The sequence below is a fragment of the Perognathus longimembris genome, chromosome 7 (assembly GCF_023159225.1).
Source record: "Perognathus longimembris pacificus isolate PPM17 chromosome 7, ASM2315922v1, whole genome shotgun sequence".
NCBI lineage: Eukaryota > Metazoa > Chordata > Mammalia > Rodentia > Heteromyidae > Perognathus > Perognathus longimembris.
The window spans coordinates 38,758,259-38,776,334 of NC_063167.1; the positions used below are offsets into that span (position 1 = coordinate 38,758,259).

Below are 18,076 nucleotides of genomic sequence, written 5' to 3' on the forward strand. Positions count from 1 at the left end.
TGGGAATTAGTCACTCTTTAGAAAGCATTCCTCAGGCATATTTTTTAAATTTAATTTTATTGTCAAGGTGATGTACAGAGGTGTTATAGTTACATATGTAAGGTAGTCAGTACATTTCTTGTCCAACAGTGCTACCCTCTCCCTCATTTTTCTCCCACTTTCCTTCCCAATACCCCCACCACAAGCGGTAAAGTTCATTTCCAACATATTGTTTTGTTAGTATTGCTGCTACACTGGTTCAGCCTTTGTCCTTTGTCTCACCATTTTGTTGTTCCCCCTCCCTTCCCTAATTCAGAAAAACGTATACATAATACCCAGGGTACCAAAATCAACATGTTCATTGCAGCTGTTTTTTTTATTGTTTTTTCTTTCATTGCAGCTGGTTTTTTTTTTTTTTTTTTTAACCATGGCTAAGATATGGAACCAATCTAGATACCCCTCAGTAGATAAACGGACCAAGAAAATGTGGTATGTATACAGAATGGAATTCTATCCTTCCTTCAGAAAGTATGATACTGCCCCATTCATAAGGAAGTAGAAAGACTTGGAAAAAATCAAGTGAAGTGAGCCAGACCCAAAGAAATAAACACTCCTCATGCTACAATTAGAGATTCTTAGGACAAGAAAACAAGGAGATTTTAAAAGGGTCACCTTCATGCTCCCATCTCAAATCCTTAAGTGAACCTGTGTCCTGAAATCCTGAATTCTATTTAGAATAGTCTTTGTTTTGCATGCTAAAATTAAGAATGAAAAAGATATGCACCAAGATACAATTCTAATACATTAAGCATTCAAGAGCACAAGTTTAGTGGAAAGGTTAAATTTGAAGCAAAAAATATATCTTGTCAGTTTCCACTGAAAAAGCATTTGAATTTGTGTACCAGGCTGATTCCCAATCTCGTCTTCATCCCCCTCACCCCCCTGCAATTCTCTCAAAACCTGTTCTCTCCACCACTTGCTTTCCTTCCTTTATCCGTGTCCCATGATGCATAAAAAACAAGTCTCAGGGAATAAAATGGACAGTCCTGAAAATATTTGTGGTTCAAATAAACATCCAAATCAGAATTTACAGTCCTTCCTGGGGTTTGGGCAGCCCTTGAGCTGTATGTGTATTACATTTATGTCCCTTGCTCAATATGGATTACTGAACGGCATCACCAAACAGGCCTGGGGAGGCACAGTGATGCCTCTCACAAATCACTCTTCACACACAGTGGCCAAGGGCACCCCAACTGCAAACCCACAGAACAGATCTCCAGAACTGAAAGTTCTTTAATCCCCATCCATGCAACTGAGAAGATGGAGGGGGGGGGTGGCAGCTGAAACCACAGGAAGAAAAGGGGTGCACATGCACATGTACACACTCAGGTATACACACATGAATTAAAAATCAGGAGTAGTTTTCTTCTAGTTATAACCAGGACAAACTTCTAAGAGATAGGGTCATAAAGCCCTGGTCCAAATTACCTTAAAATCATGAAAAGTGAAGAATTAACTTTATGTGTGTGTTTATGTGTGCATATATGAATATACATATACACATATATGATATAATCTATACCATGTATATGTGTTTACATGTGTACATATGAGCAGATATGTTTATATGATATTTATGCAGATATACATGTATATAAATGTGTGTATGTATATGTGTATGTATATATATGAATATGCATTTGAGTATGTATATATATATACACATATATAAAAAAAACTTTAGAATTTCCAGTTTCATTCCCATATATCTGTGTGCCTTCTCTCTGTCAACACATTCTTTATGTAGAGACGCAAAGGGTGAAAAAGCAGTGTAGCCCAGGAGAAGATCGTACAGTTGACCCAGGAGTTTTACTAACAAAGTACTACTGAAGCAGAACAGATAAAAGCAAGTAACTGAAATGAGAAAAGGCTCTCGAGGAGCTTCCATCAAGGTCAACCTAGAGAAAAGGCAGGGATCAATCAGTTCAGGACATATAGAGCGCAAAGAAAGATGTCTTGCAATAATCCAGCACTTCTCAGTGTGTGGCTTGCAGACCGCAGGCTGGGAGTTACCCAGGAAACTTGCTATGAACGACTGCAGTCTTAAGGCAGCCCCAGAAACTCTGGTGATGGACCCAGCACTCTACTCTAGAAAGCCTCTGCGACCATGCTCTAGGGCCAAAGTTTGAGAACTACCTAAACTTAAAAAGATGAAGTGTAATAGACAGAAAGTCTGGACACGTGCAAAATTTGGAGGCTGACCTGGCAGGATGTGTAGAAAGCAGATCTAGAAGGGCTCTGCTTATATAAAGAACTTGGGGTATTACCTGGAAAACGACAGAGAGCCATTCACATGTGAGTGCCAAATACACCAAATACACTTTTTTTTAAATATATGCAGCCATAGACATGCTTTGTATCATTCCAGTGATAATAAATCCCATTCTTATACAGAAAATCCACCATGAAGAAGAGAGCCAGCTTGGCCCTACCTTTCTTTCTGGAGTCTTTCTTGGCGCTGGTTTTCACAGCTACTTGAAGTTCTGTCTCAGTTGACATCCTACTTAATCCTTAGTCCACTTCACACAGATCCCGGGCCTCGGCCAGGCTCATTGAGGGTCCTCTCCAAGAGAAAGACTCCTCCCTTCAGAAATGAGGCCCCAAGCTGCACATGTCATTCACGCTTCCCAGGTGCTGCAAATGAAGGCAAGAGAATGCTCAGAATATTCATCTTTTTGCGATTAAACAGAAAGGGGGGCACTGAACTAACAAACATACAAAACCAAGCAACAATATTGTTCTTCACGTAGAAACTTGGGGCTTGACTGCTGCTGTGTAAGGGGAGTATACACAGCAAAGGGAATGAGCAGCTTTTTCTTTTCAAAACTGTTTTCTCACACTAGGGAACTCACACAAGTTTTTTTTTTTGTTGTTTTTTTTTTTTTGCCAGTCCTGGGCCTTGGACTCAGGGCCTGAGCACTGTCCCTGGCTTCTTCCCGCTCAAGGCTAGCACTCTGCCACTTGAGCCACAGCGCCGCTTCTGGCCGTTTTCTGTATATGTGGTGCTGGGGAATCGAACCAAGGGCCTCGTGTATCCGAGGCAGGCACTCTTGCCACTAGGCTATATCCCCAGCCCTCACACCAGTTTTTAAACTCTGCATTGGCAAGAGGACCAAATCCAAGTCTTTAGTTCACTTAGGTCCCTTATTGTCAAACACTAGATGCCAACCACAAAATACAGCAAGGACCTATTTACTGGCCCATGGCATGAAGACATTGCCCATCCATCAGCCAAAGCTGATCAGAGCCCAAGTAGCTCACAGGGGAGTGACCTGTGGTGTGTCCAATGCTGATAGGCATCAGAGGGGACGAGGAGTTGACATGTAATTGGTCTCCAAGGGTAAAGTGACAAATGGCACTAAGAAACTTTCCAGTAAGACAACTTTCATGTAAGCTTTTCCCTCAGCTATTTCCCTCAGGCATTTCATGTGGAGAAGAAAAGAGGAGGGGAAGCAGGGAATCATAACGTTCACTCATTTATCCATCTATCCATTCATAAATATGAATTGCTCAATACCAGGCATTATTCACATGTGTAGAGGAGACTAATAATGAATAATAATGAAATTAATAAAGCTACATCAATTACAGTTAGCATTTACTAAGTACTTGCTAGATACTTAGCTCTCAGTTAGTGTTGTATCAACTTATTTGATTACAATTAAACTAAAGTATTCCCTTGGTCAAGACTTTCAGATAGGTGTATCTGAGTATTGTGTTGGAAATAAACATTCCATAAGTTATCCACTTTACTAAGAAAAATCTGTTACAACTGGAGAAATGGATCTTCAAATTGTGCAGCCAATGCTTTTCTCATTTTTAGAACTAGAAATCTTTTAAACAGAGAGCTGACCTTGGATGCCAATTTCAGCTCAGAAAGAATAATGATCTGAGACTTTTAATCATGAGACTTAAATATCCCTGAAGTTTGAGCCAGGAGATCTAAAACAAAAGCTACATAAAATAATAGTAAAGTTTAAATATAAGGAAATGTTTTCTTTCTCTAAAGTTACTTCATGTGAGTATTTTAAAATAAACTGAATTGATTTTGATCAAAAGAGTACCAAGAATCCTAAATGATAGTACCTAAAGTATAGAACCTAAGGCTAGAAGAAAGAATCCAGAAACCCAAAGCTAGAAACAAGGAACCCAGAAATGGGGCCCATGAAACTATAGAGCATAATGAGAATTTTCTGCCACGTTTGTGTCACCATCTACAAGCTAACACTAGTTTCCCTTCCCAGCTACTCCTTCCCAAAGACAATATCCATGATGGCAAAGTCCCAAACTTGGTGGTCACAAGTGGACACAACTACATGTAATATTTTGTACTTTATCACAGCAAATATTTATTAGAACCTATTATAGGCCAATTACAAACACTGGCTTCATGTCAACAGACATTTATGTAATATGTAAATGACTATATCTTCATGATGGCTAGGAGAACATCATCGAAGTATGGTTCCTGTATTCAAAGAAATATACTAGAGCAGAGGTGTCAGTCACATTGGGGAAGGCAGGACACATATTATCAGACCTGAAATGCCCATAATTACCTGGCATAGTAGAATGTAAAGAAACAAATGTTTACCTCTTCTTGGAAAATTCAATAAAACTGAACAAAGGGTAAGCCCTTGAACATCTTGAGGAATAATTCTGATAAATGGTCAAGTGAAAGGACCAATGAACTCTCAATAAACACATTTATAATAAAAGAATGTGTGAAGGGTTGTTTTAGGGAGAAAAATTGCCATGGGTTAAGACACAAAGGCTTAAAATGAACACCCAAATGTATGATTAATGACCATCTTCCCCTTGCTTCTGGTGTTACTACCTGTTGAATCTCTCTCAGTCTGCTTTGACATTCCACAGGACTGATAAAGTTCCATTGCAGGAGACAGTTCAGGCAGAGAAAATCTTCTTGTCTCTCCATTAAAACAGAATCTTTTCCTATTTATGTGACCACTTTGTTTGTGACTAAGTTCATAGTTTCAGCTGCTGGCTAGCCATGTAATATTGAGAAGTTCATGTTTCCATCCTTGTTTTTTTTCATCTTCACATGGGATCTAATATTGCCAAATCTATAAAGCTGTTGATAGGAAGTAGCTGAACACATGATGTGATTGAAGACTGCATGACCCAGCTCCTGGCAGGCACTCGATAAATAGGGAGTGGTTTTCTGTCTTACTGCTCATGACCACATGGCTGGCCTGTGACCACGTGTCCACATAGGAGGAAACTGAGAAAGTGAAAACTGCTCTCTGAGTATAAATTTCAAGAAGTGGTAGAATCTAAGATTTTCCTCTATGCTGGTCCTGCGCACAGTAGGACTCTAATCCATAGCTACACTAAAGAGGTGAAGTGCACCTATTTACATCATTTCAAGGATTCTTAAAAGTCAAAATATAAAACCAGATTGAGTGTGAGTCATTTAGCCCTTTTAGCTGAAAACATCACCATGTAACACAATTCACAGTGATATATGAGTGTGTTGAGCCACTTGTTAGACAAAATATGATGTGTTCAAGTGTCCTGAGCATTGCTTATGCATTTCTAAAGTACATCCCCTTATCCATAATCAAAAACAACACCAGCACTGTTCTGAATAAACACCGAATATGAAAACTGCTCTACACGAACAAAGGTACTCAGCATGGAAACTCCCCCCATCTCCCGCCATCCCCTTTAATTTTCCAAAAGCCAGAGGTTGAGCAAATGCTGTGAAGTACCTCCAAATTATTTAGGAAATTCATTTCTTTGTAATTAAGGAGATTAAAGTCCTCCAGGGCCAGAAACCATGTGACAACTCAAATTATTTTCCCCAGTAAAAGCTGTGAAACCCTATCTGTTAAATCCAGGCTCTGTCTAGAATTTTGAAATGCTTCAATAATGTTTCCTTGCTCCACACAATCTGCAGTAATTTAATATTCCTGGAGTGTGTCAGGTTTTCTTATAATGAGCTCTTCACATCTAAATGTGAATTATGTAACATTCCACTACAGACATTCTGTCCAGCGAACTGCTTCTAAAATGTACAATTCCATGTTCAGGAATAGGGTGAGGGGTTCCAAAATGCCAATCCAGAAAGCACAGAAAACAGATAAGCCTTAGAAAAAAAGAAGCAAGAAGTATTTTGGCAGATATACAAAATAAACACATGTAAAAGCACACACTATAACAGAGTACACCCTTCCTCATTCCACTTCATGGTAAAGAGGGCCCACTGTTTACTAGGTGCTATGCTATAAACTTTTCACTCATTTCTGATTTGATCCTATAAAGAATTTCAAGAGTTAGATACTATTGGCTTCATTGAGCATATAAGTAAACTGGGACAAAAGCCCACTTAGGAGCTTGTTCAAAGTCACATGACACATAAACAGTATAGCATAAGATGAAATACAAGCCACTCCCCATTCTGTCTTTACTCAACCCTTGTCCCCAGGTATCCATCCATGTGTGAACAAACAAGACAAATATGGTCTTTCTACACCACAGAATATTTTTAGGCTGTAAACATGAATGTAGTACCAATACATTCCTTTTTATTTAATTAATAAATTTATTTATTGTCAAAGTGATGTACAGAGGGGTTACAGCTTCATATATCAGGCAGTGAGTACATTTCTTATCAAATTTGTTGCCTCCTCCCTCATTTATTCTATAGCACAGATAAACCTCCAAACTATCAGCCCAACTGAAAGAAATTACAAAAAAGGCTGCATATTATATTATTCCATCAATATTAAATATTCAATCTACATAAACACATGGATTCAGGTACATGTCTAAGTTTGAGGTAGGTGATGGGTAAAAGCTAGTATTATTTGCTTAATAAGTGGTGATGACATCTTGGAACTAGATAACACCAAATAATGATTGTTGTACATCAGCATCTGTAATAAATGCAACAAAAATCACTTGTTAAATTTAGGTGTGAATTCCACCTCAACAGAAAAAAATAAAGCTCCTCCTAGCTTGATATAAGTTATATACAATATGCTAAAGATAATGTAAAGCCCAGTCCAAAAGAACTACATACCCTAGAAAACCAATGAGGCAGTAGTGTTCCCAGAATCAGGATTATGGCTTAGTTTGGTAACCATCATATTCATTAAAGAGTGTACATCTCTATGTATTTGTTTTGCAATGTATGGTATCTTATGCAGTACAGCCAAAATTTTAAGGCACATGAAGTAGGCTACTTATCAGCAAGGCAAAGTTGCAAGTCTGGTATGCAATGGTATGAGCAAGGAGCCTCAGTTTCTTCATCAGTAAAACAGGAATAGCAAGCACCACCAAGAACAAGACTCGGAAAGTAGAATGGGCACCTGCAAAAGCTTACCTCAATCTACAGCACGTTGCCTAGTGTATAAGAAAGACAACATAAATCTGGTTGTCTTTATTGTAAATGTCAGGACTCACAGCCAGCAGACAGGGGAGCTGTTTCTCTACAGAGGAAGATGCTGTGTGGTACAGTGACTTGGTGGCAGGTAAGAGAGAGTCAGCAGAGAGCCACACTTCTCTGAGTATCATGTTCTGCTCAGTTCCCATATATAGAGTTATAATTCAGAAAGATATTCATGTTCCATATGCTCAGGAAAAGAAACTAACAGGGATAAGTAGAAGGGAAGCCTAAAACTGAAAGCAGACAAAAGCCAATTTGTTCAATGACATATTAAATGAACATCATAAGAAAGCTCACAGAATGAGTAGAGAGAAGATCCAGCAACTTAAAATACAGAATTAAACAGTGTATCCATGCACTGTTTCTTGAGCAGCCTTCAGACAAAAGGAATCTCAGAGAAATCCCAAATATTTTTTTTTTTAAAAGTGGGTTTTGTTGTTGCCTCATAAACTGTTATAGAAGAAGAAGTTCTGAAAGTATTTTTCTCAACAGGATTGAGCAAAGGAGCAAATTCATTGATATTTTAGGCAGCCAAGGTTCTCACACTCTCATCCTATGAAAGAAGGGATGATGTTAAAGTTATGGAGAGAGGAGAGCAGAAAAGAATGTTATGGGGATAGACTGGAAATTGAAAATTTCAAGAGAAGCTCTGAATACACATTCAGATGAGTGTGAATGTGTGTGTGTATATATGTATGTATGTATGTATGTATGTATGTATATGTCTATATGTAAATATGACATAGCTCTTTCCATTCAAATGGCCTAGAAGGATACTCTACTTACAGTGAGATGCTTAATAATTATAATTGTTATGTCTGTTCTTTACCAACAAGAGCCAGGCCCTGGAGAAAAGGTGACTTTCAAAGCTGGGGCAGACAGGCATGAGATGAGCCTGAAATATCTCATGTTATTCCAGAACGGAAAGAGGTGCTCAAACAAAACAGATAAAGGAAATGACATAACGACATAAGCGCCACCTTGAAGGGAACAGTTTAAGCAATTTAATATAATTGAGGATGATAATAAACAATAAGCCACTGAAAAAATAGAAGTCTATGAATCCACACTAGTAATAATCAAATAAACAAATGGAAGAGAAAGGAAAGGCTGGTGTAAGGCAGGTGCAGACTGGTAAACATCCAGGGAGGGATGGAGTCATAAAATCACCATTATGCAGCCATCAGAGTCGAGATTGGTCAGGCAATAATCATCAGCAGATGTTAAATCTAGAGACAATTTTTGATGAGAAAGAGGCCATTTGCAGGTCTAAAGTGTCTTTCCATTTATTGTTTATCCGTTCCAAGGGAAAGTGTGTAATTACACAGTGGAGAAATTGGACAACACCTCAATTAGGTTATCAAAATTAACATCAACAAAGAGGGCAGATGGATAGCATTCGATACACTGAGCAGAACACAACATCCCTTTGCAGTGTTAGGTAGCATTCCGGCCAGGAATGTAATCAGATTATGCATTGTAAATGGGAGGGCAGGATGGCTATAGTCTTTAAAAATGCAATAAAAGACAAAGGAAGGCCTAGGAAATATTTTAGATTAAAAGAAATTAATCATACAGAACAGCCAAATACAACAGATGTAGAGAATACTGTAAAAAAAAAAAACAGGAGAGGGGAAATGCTACAAAAGAACTAGTGTGTTAGTCAAAAAACACAAATACTAGGTAAAAAAATACACTATCAATATTAAATTGTTTTAAGCTGATAATTTGCAATGCTTATGGCAGAAAGTTCTTAAGAAATACATAAAATATTTGTAAAATAAAGGGAAAAATATGTGTGCCTTAATTTCAAATAATTCAGGAAAAACCACACACATTTACAGAGATACCTATTCATACAAATTTGTATATACCTAAAAATAAAATACACATAAATGAGACCAAGAAGAAGTAAGTCAGTCTAAGTCAAGGGCATAAGGATATTCTTATTCCTGAACTTTTTTAGTAATGCTGAAATCTCTCTTTCAATCCTCTCTCTCTCTCTCTCTCTCTCTCACACACACACACACACACACACACACACACCACCCCTCTCCCCCATAAACACACCCCTAGCTCAGACCAAGGTAAACAGAAGTGTAAAACAAATCCAATTATTCCCTCTCTTTTCTTCTAAATGTAGACCCATTCCAGCTCTTGGGATGGCGAGTTTTCCATTTCCTAAGGCTACCTAAGTTTTTTTTTTTTTTTTTGGCCAGTCCTGGGGCCTTGGACTCAGGGCCTGAGCACTGTCCCTGGCTTCTTCCCGCTCAAGGCTAGCACTCTGCCACTTGAGCCACAGCGCCGCTTCTGGCCATTTTCTGTATATGTGGTGCTGGGGAATCGAACCTAGGGCCTCGTGTATCCGAGGCAGGCACTCTTGCCACTAGGCTATATCCCCAGCCCAAGGCTACCTAAGTTTAAAAGCAGTTTCTAGTTGCCAGTTCTTATTACCAGTTCCAACTTCACTCCTGTGTCTGTGAAGTCTCTGAAGCAGGATGCTTAGAGCAGACATTTTCCTGCCAGAGCTCTAACCTTCCTCTCATGCCCAATCTCCTCACTCCAGTCTACCCATGGCCCACTGCAGCCCCTCGTAGTAACTCAAACAAATGGGCAGCTCACAGATTAGCTTTCTCTCCACTTCTGGAAATGTTATTAATTGATCAAGTTTGCTTATTTAAAAATAAACAAGACAAAACACTAAACCTAAGTATTATAGTCCTAGCTACTCAGGAGGCTAAGAGCTTAGAATGGTGGTTTTAAGGCAGCCCAGGCAGAAAAGCCAGTGAGACTCTTTACCTTCAATTCACCAGCAAAAAGCCAGAAGTAGTAGAGGTGTAGATCAAATACTGGAGTGATATCCTTGAGCAGATAAAGGCCAAGTGAGAACATGTGGCCCTAAATTTCAACACAGAGTGCGCATGTGCGCTCGCAAACACACACACACACACACACACACACACACACACACACTAAAACACATGCTAAAATAAAATACCTATAACCAAAGGCAATCTGGGACAATTTGGGCAGCATATTCTTTTCAGGGACAAGAAAAGAGAAAATGCAAGGCTTAGTTGGTGCCCAATGCAGAATTTTTTAAATTTATTTTTTCTTATTGTCAAAGTGAAGTACAGGGGGATTACAGTTACATACATTAGGTAGTGGGTAAATTTCTTTTTCAACTTGATACTCCCTCCCTCATTTTTCTCCCACCTTCCTTCATCCCCAATTCCCCCAGCTGTGCAGTTAGTTCACTATTTATTTTCTTGTAAGTATTGTTGTTGCACTCGTTTGCCCTTTACCCCTTGTCTCACCATTTTAATGTTCCCTTTCCCTTCCTTAATTCAGACAGACATCAAGTAGAATCAAGTACACCAGAATCAAGTACAGCGACAACAGGGACTAAATCATAGGGAAGAAGAGTAGAGGAAAAAAGAAATAATTTCACATAGTAGGTTGAAAATAATAACCTCAATGATAAACCACTTGCTTCCATATTATGGATGTCATTCCGCTTAGTGTCATCTTATGTGATAATATGTACTTAGCTATTGAGCTATTGTGATCATCTGCTAGGACTAGGCTGGACAAACGGGATTGTATGAAACTGCAGAGCTTCTGCATGGCAAAGGACATAGCTGGCATGATAAATAGGAAGCCCACAGACTGGGAGAAGATCTTCACTGGCCATACAACAAACAAGGGCCTCATATCTAAAATATACTTAGAACCAAAAAATTAAGCTCCCCCAAAACAAATCCTCAAAGAAACAACTGCCCCATTAATAAGTGGGCCAATGCTATAATTCTTAAAGCATTTCTTAAAAGCTGCTGTGGATGTAACAAAGGACAGGAGCCATAGGTACTTTTAGCAGAATAATTTCCAGAGATGCAACATGTTTCTCTACTAATGAAGGATCGTTAACTTACAGCAAAGGCACAGCCATCAGTTGCTTTGACTCAAATTTTCAAGAAAAATACTACAATGATTGAATTTCTGGCTTTAAAATTCTTTTTTTTTTTCAAATTTTTATTATCAAACTGATGTACAGAGAGGTTACAGGTTCATACGTTAGGCATTGGATACATTTCTTGTACTGTTTGTCACATCGTCCCTCATTCCCCCCTCCCTCCTCCCCCTTTCCCTTTCCTCCCATGAGGTGTTCAGTTCACTTACATCAAACAGTTTTGCAAGTATTGCTTTTGTAGTTGTTTGTCTTTTTTTACCCTATGTCTCTCAATTTTGGTATTCCCTTTCAATTTCCTAGTTCTAATACCAGTATAGACGGTTTCCAATATACTCAGATAAGATTACAGAGATAGTGTAGATACAACCACAGGAAGGTAATACAAGAACATAATCAATAGTAGAAGCTACAGATACACATGGGACATTGAAAGTAAATATAGAACTCCCCTATGACCCAGCAGCCCCACTTTTGGGTATCTATCCAAAAAACCACAAACAAAATCATAGTAAAGCCACCAGCACAACAATGTTCATCGCAGCGCAATTTGTCATAGCTAGAATCTGGAACCAACCCAGATGCCCCTCAGTAGACGAATGGATCAGGAAAATGTGGTACATATATACAATGGAATTTTATGCCTCTATCGGAAAGAATGGCATTGCCCCATTTGTAAGCAAATGGAAGGACATGGAAAAAATTATACTAAGTGAAGTGAGCCAGACCCAAAGAAACATGGACTCTATGGTCTCCCTTATTGGGAATAATTAGCACAGGTTTAGGCTAGTCACAGCAGAGGATCACAAGAGCCCAATAGCTATACCCTTATGATCACATAAGATGATGCTAAGTGAAATGAACTCCATGTTATGGAAATGATTGTTATATCACAGTTGTAACTGGCTTTAAAATTCTGATGGCCACACCATTACACAACCTGAGTGTACACCTTCTGGAATCTTTCTTACCATAACCTTATCAAGGAACAGAAGGACAGTGGACATTTCTAGGCCCATGAGCTCATCTTTATTATGTCATATTGCTAGTTGTGTTTATCCCACATCATGGAAAATAAAATTCTAGTAGATATAGAATGCTACAAAGAAATCCAGATTTATAAACTAAGTAAATAAGAAGCTGAAGTCAAAGGAAATAAATAATTGAAAACGATGTTGGAGGCTGAATATGACACTGGAAAATTGGGTACAGTTGAAAGAGACAAGCTTTTTATCCACTAGGCGGTAAGCCAAAGTAGTGAAATATGGTCAACGACAGTTTTCACCAAGTCCGTACTCAGATAAAACACTTACATCCTTTGGATCAGGGGTGGAGCATAGAAAGTACCTGTGGGCATTCATGAAATCAACACAGTGTTGCAGCACAGATGGTAACCTGAGCAATGTCAACAAAATCCCAATACAGAATGTTCAATGTACCTTAACATAACTTATGCAACATAAAATTAACACTGAGAGACCCCAGTACCGTAGTAATGGTTTTCAAGAAGGTCGAAACAATGTAGTCAAAACCCATTTTACATTGTTTTAGAAACAAAACATATTTTACTCTTTAAAAAACTAAATTAAAAAATAAATGTGATGCATATGTACGTGTGTATATACATATCTGCACAGGTATATATGTATACACATATGTATGTGTAAGTACGTGTGTGTTTTATATATACAGTAGTGTGTGTGTGTGTACACACATACTGTACCTGGTGGTATAGTACCTGACTTTTCTAAGGTGAAATCTAAAACTAAACTCTGCAATTTAATAATTTACTCATCTGTCAAATGGCATAGCAGTGGGGGGTCCAGTCATAAGCTTAAATGAGTCATGATCCACCCAAGTTCTGTGAGTGTATAGAAATAAAAATTCATTGTGATCATCAGTCAACTCTCAGCAAAACTCCAATAGTAGAAGAAAATGTATTCCTTTAATCAAACTCAAAGGTAACAAAACTCAGGTTTTAGGAATATTAAATGAATTTATGTGACAGCAACATGGCATACTCAGGAACATTCCATTTAAGTAATGGATTACATAGTTTCATTAAGTATTTATAGCACTACGAAAATTCATTATATAAACTTCCAGGGTATATACAAAACAAGTACATAAACCTAAAATAATTTGATAAATGTATTCAGTACTTGAAGTTCCAGTTATATTCAAGCTTTAAAACCCTCACCTCTGATTTTGCAAAAAAAAACAAAAAACAAAAAACAAAATTAAAGCCAAGTATCAGTTACTAACAGAAACTTTGAAAATAGAATGGAAGCCTTTCTATCTTACTGGTTTTATGCAAGGCCAAAAGTAAACAAAGCTACATGAAATGTCACAGCTGCTTGGCTGTGTTCAGTTCATATTTCCTTGTTATCTCAACAACTCCCCTCTTCTCTTCTTTCCTATTGTTTAATAGAGCTATGTGTCTCTGATGTCAGCTAGGCCTTAAACCAAACCACCATGGGTGGAAATATGCCCTCCAGCACCAGCTACTACAGGCTGGCACCCAGTATAGGAGACAGAAGCAAATTCACCTAGTCATTGCTTCTCTGACAAGCCACTGCTCTAAAAGCAAATAAAAAGGTTGTTGGGACATAGTCGCAACATCAAGGGGCTCAAATGGTTGTTGGAGAAGAACACAGAGACAGCCCTTGCTCCATGTGAGAAAAGTTGGCAAGAAACCACAGGATTCCTCAGAAGATAAGTCTGGGCCTCAACCTGGGGCCAAAGGTTAGGGTGACATAGGTGATGTTAGTAAGTGGCACACAGAGGGAAGATGTAGGAGAGAAGACCTAGGCGAGAAGACCTAGGATGAGTTATGAAAGCCTCCTAAATGTCAATCACATTGAGAAGCAAAGTTGTGGATGAAGCCTTAACGAGTCCAAGAAGACATTGCCAATCCAGAAAAATCAGATCCTCATGGCTGCATAACAAGAATAAGTGAGCCTGTGGAAATAGATGGAAATCAAACTTGGAGGTGGCATTTGGGACCTGCCCAAGAATACCTGGCCCTGTAATACATACCTGCAATAGGTTTAATAGTAAGGCATAGCCTATTACTTACTTTACCATGTAGATAAACTGTATATGTTGCTATGGTTTGGATGTGAGTATGCACTCCAAAAAGTCGTGCTGAAATTTGGTTCCCAAAGTAATAGTGTTGAGAAGTAGTGGCACTGATGAGGTGTTTGGCTTTAATGGCTCCTGGTAATTTCCACTGTTATGCCTTCTCTTTTGTGGGACAGGACTGGTCACAGTGACAGGGATTATTAAAAAGCAAGAACATCCTTCATTTCTGTCTTTTCTGTACATGGTCACTCACCCTTTCTCTTTTCCACCATGTTATTACACAACACAAGGCCCTAGACAGAGCCAAGAAGATGTGCAGCCATGTTCTGGGACTTGCAAGTCCTTAGAATTTTAAGCTAGCCTCAGGGAATCAGTTACAGCAAGAGAAAGCAGTTGGACACACATGTGTCAGTTCATATATAAATACTCATACATTGATGCCTACCTCAGAACTTACTCTCTGATCCAGGAGCAGGGTGACTGGTGGTACCCCAGGGGAGCCTACTGGGACAGTTCTTGTCCTTGCAAGTTACAGCTAGCCCACAAGCCACCTGGGACATTGGAAGCCAGGGTATTGGGACAGGGAGGGAGATTGCTTCATGAACAGTTTATTCAGTATAAAGACTTGTGCTTGTTAATGTGCCGTTCCATATAGGTTCTAGATAAATGAATCCTCAGGAGGAAAAAAAAAAGGTTAAAACACACACACACACACACACACACACACACACACACACACACACACACACCCTCCATTTCCTTCAGAGCATGCCATTAATCACAGCTTCTGTCAATCAAATCAGTTTAATATCTCCTTAGCACCACTCTGCACAAAACTGGTCCTGGAGATGTTGGAGATGCAGTGAGAGATGAAGCAAGGCCTGTATGCTGCTTAGGCCATCGGTCTGGCCTTGGGGGAAGGAAGAAATCTCATCTGTTCCCAGGCACACTGATCCTGAGGACAGTCTCCCTCATGGACCTTTTTTTTTTTTTTTTTTTTTCTCAAATTTTTATTATCAAACTGACGTACAGCGAGGTTACAGTATCATACGTTAGGCATTGGATACACTTTAGCCCCATTCTGCATTAGCCACATAGGAGGAAGAGAACAAATGTTCATTTTCTCTTCACAGCAGAACCTTGGCCCCCTTACTACCATGCTTGGTTCCTCACAAAGTGGGCAAATAATACACAACTACTGCTGCTCCCTGGGGTCTTGAAGCAAGAAAATACATGCATTTAATGAGGGTCTCTCAGGGAAGGGGTTATTAAATAAACAAATGCCACATTTGGCAGCCTCACCTGCTGATTTACTCCAAATACATATGGACATTATTTATTCTCCCTTTCAAAAGCTGTATTTCATTAACTTCAACATTGACGATGGCAAAGAGAGCAAGGAAACCAACAACTGTAAGGAGCAAGAAACAGCTGTCCCCAAGCAGCCTGGCTCTGGGCTGGGATTCATCCCATTCAATCCCAGAATCCCAGATTCATCCCATCCTGCAACTATCCTGCCTCTCTGCCAACTTGAGGACACCAATAAAATACACTACCCTCTCAATCACAGTGAGCAAGGAAACAGGTGATAGGCTTGCTTGTGTCCATGATATTCTAGTTGTCTTCTGTCTCTTCTCACATTGAATTTGTACCACTTACTCTCAAAATGGGGGTAGGAGGGCATCATTTTCCTTCTTTTCCTTCGATAATGATTCACCAGTGCAATCTCAATTGCTGTAAATGCCGTACATGGATGGCTCAAATTTTCTCCACAAAAGGATCACACTTGACAGGTAGTCACTCAATTTCCATAATTATCTCCCTGACACAAAGCATAAACACAGATAACTAGGGTGGGGGGGCTGTTTTCCTGAAGCCATAAAGGAGAAGAGCTATCCTGACAAAGAATGTCCTGGGCTTGATGTTTCCCGATTTGTGAATATACGTATGCAAGCAGCACCTCACAGAACCATAAGAAGTCAGCCACTTGATAAATTCTAAGCAAACAAACCACATGTTCCCCATGACAAGCCTCTCCCTACCCCCATCTGCTAGCAAAACCCTCTGACTCTCACATCACACTCCCCTCCACAGAGAAGCCGCTGGTCATCATCCCACATCCCTTGTACCCTGTCTATTTCTCAGCATGCACCCTGGCCTCCAAATGCTGCTGCAAGTAGGAACAAACCCCAGGAGTTGCTGTCCAACCCTAGGATTCTCACTTAATTGATTGGTGTGGCATCCTGGGCAATGAGACTTCTAAAAGCTTCCCAGGTGGTCCTAAATGATAGCAGATTTTGGGAAACATGAGAATCTTGGTAAAAAGAAGTCACATGAACAACAGGGCTACCATGATCCTACTTGCTCAGGGAGGGCTATATATGTTGTTTTACTATATGCATATATATATGTATATATTTCTTCAAAACTGCAATGACTCAGAATACATAGAACATATGGGTATTTAATGAGATGATGTCATTTCATAAAATACTTATCACATAGTGGTAAATGAAAGAGTTCCCCTCAGTGTCCCCCATCACCAAAGGGCTCAGGTCCTAATTGCTGGAACATAATGCCGATAATCTAGATAATGAAAATGTGGACTTTGCAGCTCATGAGGCTTCGGTGAGATGTGAGGTTTGTGACTTGATGGTGGGGTGAAGATATTTTGCATGTAGAATAGATATCCATCATTGGGGCTGGAGGGCAGACAGTAGACAGAATAATAACCTGAACAGATGTTTGCTTTCTAAGCACCAGAATTTATAACTGTTATGTTACATGGCAAAAGGGTCATATGCATTTCTATCATTTCCTATGCTGCCTTTTCATCCCAGTCAAATCTCAACTGACTGGGCCTACAGTAAATTTTTCACCCAAGGACAACTGACTCCTGGAACATCAGCCACAGTTCAGTCTTGCCAGAAAGAGCTATCAAAAGTGAATGTATAAGAGGACCATATCCTCTTACAGAAGTTGGGAATCATTAATATAGATTTTGCACAATGGTAATGGAACCAGAAGATACACAGACAGGATCCATGAGGTAGGAAGGTAATGAGGTAGCTGAAAATGAGCAGGTAGAAGTGAAAAGCACCGGAAGTCACTTGGTAGAGAATAGGTTTATATAGGTCAGGGTTCATTTCAGTAGAAACAGAAACAGAGGGTAAACAACTTCAGAGGGTAAACCTTGTCCTACACAATGAAAAGGAGCAATAGGACAATGTAATCACCAGGAAGTATCCTAAGTCCTTGATATTAAGGAATAAGTCTCTGTGTGACCAGGCCGCATGGCTGTCTCTAGACTTCAGAATTATTCCTCTGCTTTACTGCTGGTTATGTCCTTATAATGCCACATTCCCCTAAAGGGGAAAGGGGCACTGTAACAAACATCAGCAGTACACTTACATACACATATTTGCTAAACCCTTAGATGTATTGCTATTCCTAGTTTGTATGGCAAAAGGAAAGACATAAGTGTTGCAGTTTCACAAACTTGCCTTAGGATTTCAAATTGTGGCTCTGCTAACTCCCTACTATATGATCTTTGGAAAGTCTCTTGAAATCTTTGA

The 18,076-nt window shown here is 39.3% G+C and overlaps 1 protein-coding gene across 2 annotated transcripts in view; it reads right to left on the reverse strand.

Moving 5' to 3' along the window:
- Dab1 (DAB adaptor protein 1) overlaps positions 1-18,076 on the reverse strand; it is a 392,203-nt gene that overhangs the window by 271,836 nt on the left and 102,291 nt on the right. For both annotated transcript variants that reach the window (XM_048351414.1, XM_048351413.1), the window contains exon 2: positions 2,472-2,673. In XM_048351414.1, the coding sequence (XP_048207371.1) occupies positions 2,472-2,538 (67 nt within the window). In that variant the 5' untranslated portion in view covers positions 2,539-2,673. The remainder of the gene's footprint in view (positions 1-2,471; positions 2,674-18,076) is intronic.